Source organism: Montipora capricornis, chromosome 6 (genome assembly GCF_036669925.1).
Source record: "Montipora capricornis isolate CH-2021 chromosome 6, ASM3666992v2, whole genome shotgun sequence".
NCBI lineage: Eukaryota > Metazoa > Cnidaria > Anthozoa > Scleractinia > Acroporidae > Montipora > Montipora capricornis.
In genome coordinates, this window is record NC_090888.1 from 45067088 (window position 1) to 45074587 (window position 7500).

The 7500-nt window shown below is 36.4% G+C and overlaps 1 protein-coding gene across 1 annotated transcript in view; it reads right to left on the reverse strand.

The window, feature by feature from the left end:
* LOC138052230 (peptidyl-prolyl cis-trans isomerase H-like) overlaps window positions 1-7500 on the reverse strand; it is a 20128-nt gene that overhangs the window by 3005 nt on the left and 9623 nt on the right. Inside the window, exons 5-7 of the mRNA XM_068898615.1 lie at window positions 2257-2299; window positions 1315-1410; window positions 384-416 (exon numbers count right to left, since the gene is read on the reverse strand). Coding sequence (XP_068754716.1) covers window positions 384-416; window positions 1315-1410; window positions 2257-2299 — 172 coding nt within the window. The remainder of the gene's footprint in view (window positions 1-383; window positions 417-1314; window positions 1411-2256; window positions 2300-7500) is intronic.

Here is a 7500-nt window from a genome sequence, read left to right on the forward strand (position 1 = left end):
AAAGCCATAAATTAATTTGAACTGTGAACAGAATCAAATTAAGATGCATTACCATTACAGTTATAAATGTTACTAATTTAGCAGTAATAAAAGGAAAGTCTGAATTTTTCAGGCTTCCCTTTCGATGATCTACGTAATCTTGATACTGTAAAAAGAGATGTTTACATGTAATCAACATATGTGACATTTTCGGAACATTAATATGCAGTTTGTGAGAATCAAGGAGTTATGAAAACAGCAAACTAACGAACATAACAAATCGGAAATGTACACCTATACAGGTCAAGATTCCTTGACCTTGGTCAAGTTAACTATTCCTGTTCATTACAACGTTATTGTCATCATGATATTACCATGATTATAAAAACAGGACACTAACTTACTTGGCATCCATTGGAGTTTGGGCCACTATTTGCCTGTAGGAAGTTCAAAACAATCATTATGATTAAAGTTGCACTTTCCTTGACAGATCGAATGTCTAAGATGCAGTACATGTACATGTCCAATTGCTCACTTTTACTTTCTGAAATACATGCCTGAGGGTGGTAACTGAGATAAACTAAGAATAAAGCCAGGATTCGAGCAAGGATTCGAGCCAGGATCCGAGCCAGGATCTGAGCTAGGATCCGAGCCAGGATCCGAGCCAGGATTCGAGCCAGGATCCGAGCCAGGATTCGAGACCTAACCGAGACCTAACCTAACCTAACTGAGACCTACCCTAACCCTAACTAGACCTAACTAGACTAGAACCAACCTAAATAGACCTAACCTAACCGATTCGAGACCTAACCTAACCGAGAGATCAAGAATAAATAGCGGAGAAAGCTCATTTTAGCTCGAATCCTGGCTAGAATCCTTGCTCGGATCCTAGCTCGGATCCTGGCTCGGATCCTAGCTCGAATCCTGGCTCGGATCCCAGCTCGAATCCTGGCTCGAACTTTAGGTATCCTCGTGGTAACTTACCGGTACTGTAGTTGAGCATTACAATATAGAACGTAACTTCAACAACTCTTGTTGAGGAAATACAAAAAACTAATGCCATAAAGAGTCTCCTAAACTCTACTCCTAAGAAAAAAACATACATTAAGGATAATAATACACAACTTATGATAAAAAAAAAACAAAAAAAACAAAAAAACAAAAACAAAAACAAAAAAAAAAACAAAAAACAAAAACAAAAAAAATAAAAACAAAAACAAAACAAAAAAAACAACAACAAAAACAAAAACAAAAAAACAAAACAAAAAAACAAAACAAAACAAAAACAAAAACAAAACAAAACAAAAAAAAACAAAGAGAGTATTATTTTCTAACCATAGAAAGAAGACCAGATGTATCATGCTTCATTTTAAAGTTTTCATCAGCAAAAGCAACGTCTCCATAGATACTGGCGACACCTGTACCATCACCCTGAGAAAGGAAAATAATATTAGAGTAAAAAATAATATTAAATTTATAACAGCTTTACCATTTTATGATTATCATAATAAAATCAATCAAAAGCGACAACTGAAGGTGTTTCACACCAGTTACGATCTGATGCTCACTACCAAAACTTAATGCCTTAAACATTTTCAAGCCCAAAAGTAATTTTTATATTAGTTCTTTGTCAAACTATCATTGATTCTCTTCAAGTGCTCATGCAGCACTACCCTACGAGCAAAGTCTCCTTCGATCTTCCAAGATAAGTCAGAAAGAGGAAGGAATTAAGACTCTGTCAGCCTTTTTGGAATTCTTTGATTTGTCATTCATCCAAATAAATGGATGAGTCAGTCCAGTTTCGACCTGTCAAACCTGTTTTTTAAAATGTTTGCGCATGATCAATCGCCACCCGTCATCAAATCACAACTTTCCTTGGATCAATTTTTCCTTTTGAATAAAGCCGAAAGAGTGTGGCTCTTGTCGGAATTTTAAATAATTTGAATTATTTAACAGGAGAAAGTGCAATGCAAGAATGATTTGTTTTAAGGGCTGTGCAACCCCTAGTTGAAATTAAAACTATTAAAAAAGCCTTCAGGCTGCATGGAAACTTTAACCTATTCTCCCCAAAGTGGCACCCTCAGACGGTAAATTGCTCTGGCTAACAATTTGCCAGACCAGTACTTTACTCAAAACTAGGACTTCTATAGAACCTTATAGATACAATTAAATAAGTACTGTCTTTCACCACAAATATTACATGTATTCTCCAATCATGACACTGTACATGGCTGTACATCACAGATGATGACTGTGCTTTGCGAATAAAATACTCACATTGACAAAATCACCTCCTTGAATCATAAAATCTTTGATAACTCTGGAAAATAAAGATAAGATATAGATTTAGCCAAGCCTAAAAGCAGAGCTCCCGTTTCTAACCCTAGGAAGCAATGTCAATAGTGTATATGGAAATAATAATGCTAATTCTGAATAAAGTACAAAATTAATCATCATTAGTGTATTTATAAGCTTACAGTTTACAGTCACTGTGATCAAACACCTCTGAGCTAACAGCAGTAAACAAACAAGTCTTGCAAACTACAACCAACAATAATTTTAATCAACAACTAAAACTGATTCAGAAATTACATGCACAGTAATCTCTTTTGCAATTCCCTTTGACTGATAATCTTTTCACCCTCTCTCTTCAATATGAGTAGAATTTCTCCATTTAATTTTTTTTTCTGTGTCAGAAAATGGAAAAGTTGTCTCTCCCCTGCTAAGGATTGTCTTTGTGCATAGAGTCTTCTGGACACATTTGGTAGGTTTCAGGGGGCAGTAGAAATGCACAGATTCAGGTAGAGTTTATCTGGTGGACACAGTACAAGCAAACATTGGCAAAGCTGATGTACACTTAACACAAGGGATTTTTTATTGGATATTTAAACAAAATATACCCTTATAGAGGTCAAGAATGGAGCTACATATAAATTTGATAAACAACACAAGCGCTAAAAAATGAATATCTGGAATCTTAAAAGCGATGAAAAATGGACTACAACAAAAGTTGCATCTTTCGCCATCGGTCAAAGCGAGCTGTATTTCTAGTATGTTACTAACTGTAGTGTTATGTACAGCACTGATTCCAAATGGCAAATTCTCTGGTAACTTTTTCTGGTTGGATATGGGTTTTACAAAATCAGAGAAGGAATCGAACACCTTGAGTGGATAGTCGGATCTCTGTTGTCTGGTGCTGCTATTTATAATTTTGTTCATTGCTACTCAACTCTGCACAGTTTTCAGGTAAAAAAAAAAAACAATTGTAATTCTTGTTAGTCAAGAAGTATTTGAAAGAAAGCTTGTTGTCCATTTTTGCTTCATTATCCAAGGGAAAGGTTCTTCAGAGAAGTGTTTGATCCTGAACTCCAGTGAGAAATTTAGTTGCGTAATGTTGTTGAAAGATGTATGCTGTAAACTAGAGTGATACTGGTCACATTGGCATACACGGAAGAGTAGATGTACGTACGGAACGACAATGTCATCATGGCTATAAAACCAAATTTCTTGAATCGATGGGTTACCTTATTACTTTTTCTTAATTATGGTGCTCTGCGCACGTTTGGCCCGATCACAGTCGGACTGCACTTGGATTCAATTCGCCCTCGCTTGGAAGAAGCAACGTTGGAATCCCCCCAAATACCATCCTCATCCTCAGCTTCTCCTGTATCACCTTCTACTGTGGCAAGTTCCATTGCAGGGAGCTCAGGTGGAAAGAAGATTCTGCAAACTGTACCAGCTATTTTGGGTGGATTGAATGGATGCTCAAAAGTTGTGAGATGTTTCTTGGAACCTGATTCACAAACATCCTTTGCTAGGCACAGTGTAGTTGATGAGCTTGGTCTTGATGGAAAGCACGGTTTGTCTAAAACCAGGAATCCGGAATCCAGAATCCGGAATCCGATATAAGAACTTGAACCAAAGTCACTTGGCTTACACTAATTTGCGAAATGAAACGAGACGAAACGAAATGATATAGAAACAATCCTAAATATTCATTAAAGCTAACCTTAGGCCTAATTAGGCCTAAACAAAGCGTTTACCAATGCTATCATTAGGCCTAAAAACTTTTCTTTAGGCCTAAGGTTAGCTTTAATGAATGTTTAGGATTCTTTCTGTATTGTTTCGTTTCGTTTCGCAAATTAGTGTAAGCCTTTGGTTGAAGTTCTTATATCGGATTCCAGATTCCGTTTCCTACAAAGAATTCTCTTTACGAAGTTGCCCTTGATAGCTATTGTAGGTACATGTATTCATCTACTGTATTATTCATACATGGCTGTGTTTAGATGCTTGTGCACTCAATTACTATTTATTTCAACTAGGGCGGAAGGAATCACCAGCCTGTATCTGTGGCTTTAACACGGCTAGTAGCAGTAAAGCATTTTTTCAAGTGTCCTTTGTTTGCTGTCTCACACCTTAAAAGTTGCTCTCCTCTGCTGCTCAAATATAATTATGCACACAGATAGGCTAATATGTCTGACTCAGCATTAGTATCGGCTTTGGTCCTCGTGTCTTTCTCATGATGAAAATAGGGCCCTATTTTTGCTTGCTCAGAGCTTCATTTCAGATTCTAACCGATTTCATACAACAATATAAATAAAATTATGCGCATCTATGCAGGGCATGAAATTGCGAATCACTGGTCGCCAATGCGACCAAAAATTGAGTGCTGGCAATTAGATTTTTAGAACTGGTCACCAGCTGGTGAATTACATTTCGTCTGATAACCCAGGATAAACAGTAGGCAACTTCGGTATTTGAATGTTTATATGATGAAATCGTTTGGAACTGGAAGCTAGAACACAACGCACTTTTCTTTCCCACTAAAATATTGTCTTAATGTCAAGAGACAGAAGGCTTTCCATCGCCACGCAGCTGATTCCGCCATTTTCAAATTTTACAGGAAATCTGTAAATCGATCAAGAAAACGCTGCAGGGCCACGTTTTATAATTCGAAGGTCGGACATCTGAAAACAGATGACCCTAAACGATGGTGGTCAGCCCTGGTGAAAATCTTTGAAGGATCTTTGAAGATCCTTAAAGACTCCTCAAAGATCTTTTTGAGGATCTTTCTAAGGATCTTTTCTCAGATCCTCAAGGATCCTACCTAGGATCCTTAAAGATCCTTAAAGATCTTAGCCTTTCTTGCCAAGATCCTCAAAGATCCTTGCCAAGATCTTCAAGGATCCTTGAGGATCTTCGAAGATCCTGTCCAAGATCCTGTGCAAGATCCTCAAGGATTTTTAAAGATCCTGACCAAGATCTTTGAAGATCATCAAAGATCCTTGAGGATGTTGAAGGAACCAACCAAAGATCCTTGGGGATCTTCAAAAACCATATCCAAGATCCTTAAGGATCTTCAAAGATCTGGTGCAAGATCCTTGAGGATCTTCAAAAACCCTTGCCAAGATCATTTGCAAGATCCTTGAGGATGTTTATGTTTAAATATCATTTAGGACTTTACAGGAACTTAGCCAAGATTATTAATTTTATTGCCCACCTTCTCACCCTGAATTGCACTTATTGGACTGCAGTTTGATGTACAAATTCTTTTATTTAACCTGGAAAAAGGAGTTTTTTTTCTGTAAAAGAGAAACTTCAATACATAAAATGCTTCATTTGTCTGTAAACTATTTATGTTATAATGCTAAGTATGATTGAAGTAAAATAACAATGATGAATCATGGGAAATCATTATCCGACTTTATTTGCTAGCATTCTTTATTGAACTGAATGAAAAACAGCCACACACTACGATTCTCACTTGAGTAAGATGCAAGTGAAGTTTGGTAAGGCTTATCACCCTGGCTTGTTATCCAAAATTGGCACTAACTCCTGGGTCAAAGGGATGGGAAGAATACAATAAAAATGTAACAAACCTGAACAAATGATGCACTGACTAATGATTTTCACAGACTTGATGTGGATCAAGTTGCCTTTAACAACATTGTTGTTTTAACATTGAAACTCTGTGACAACTTTGCTCACATCTTATTCAATTGACAATCATAGTAGCTTTTGGAGTTATTTGGTCACATGCATGGTTATCCATTAATTAAAAGTCTAGCTGTCTAGCTGCATACAGTAAACCAATTTCTCAAAATTACCTATAATATGACTTGAATGTATATTAGGTAATAATCATAGAAACAATAGAGGTAAAATATAGATACTCATACAGTTTTTATCAAGTACTCATTAATATCGACGATATAGCTGGGAATATTTAAAATATTTTCACAAACAGCCATTTTTATTGAGAAAATGTTTCTTAAAAATAAGACAAAAACCTTAAATTGTAGCCTAGAAAAACAGCGAAAGAGAAACATTACAAGTACAAGTACATGTACTACAACAATAACGTTTGATTTTACCTAACACATTTGTATTTATTTCATTTTATCTATCTTTTTATTACTAATTTTTTTCTTCACTCAGTATTTGGTGCTATTGTTGGCTGAGGCTGCTTTTTGAGAACTTTTTCTGAATATTTTGCAGTTACGCATCCTGAAAGAAAAACAAAGCCATAAGGGCAAATTACTCATATTAGGTGCGGTTACACTCACCATGGTAAATGCCATTTCCCACGGTAAATTATCCCACGGTGCCTCACACTTGGGATTTAGTATACCGTGTTAACTAGGGGTCACACGTTACGAAGATTACCGAGGTAAAACGAAATCTCACGCAATTCATTGGCGGGAAATTTAATCACAACTTCATCAGCATAGCGATTGGCTCTTGTACCTCGGGCATCAAAACACCCTTCCAATTTCCCACGTTAAATGTCATGGGCGCTTCCACTGATCTTTTTGACGTATCCATGGATATTTAACACGGGAAATTTACCTCGGGAAGCGTCGGTCACACTACTAAATACAGTTTCCCGTGGTAAAAAGGCAATTTACCACGGTAAAAGTGCCCCGTGTAACCGCACCTATTGATTATCATGAATTCCACATGTACTCGCAAGTCATGCCGTGGAAGTGGAAATAAATGTGCGTCACCTAACCTTTACTTGAAAATTGCTATGAACCTCAGACACGTAGCATTTACAGAGAATCGAAGGGATCCTTTGCCACTCTTTTGATGTAAACCTTATTACTACATGTAGTAAGTAATCTCGTTAAAGGTTCACCTATTTTTTACAGGATTAGAGCAAGTAAGCCGAATTATAATCCTTGCCTGTACATGTCAAATTATTTTGGGACTTGAAGTTTGAAAAGTTCTAATTTCGGCTAACTCAATTTATTGTATGCAATTAAAATCTTTTCGAAATAAAACGTTTTGTTCCAGTATTACCATATCATTTTAAATGTGAATTATTCATTGCTATGCAAATGAAACACACAAAGAATCTTAACCCCGAGAGATTTGAATTGGTTGAGTTATCCGATTTAGTCTATCGTCATTTTTAAGGACAATAAGTCATCAACTCAAATATTATCTGCTTATAATTAGCGCCTACCTTTGTACTTGGATTGCTGTATGCATTTTCTCGTTTTGAATCAGTATTTAAAG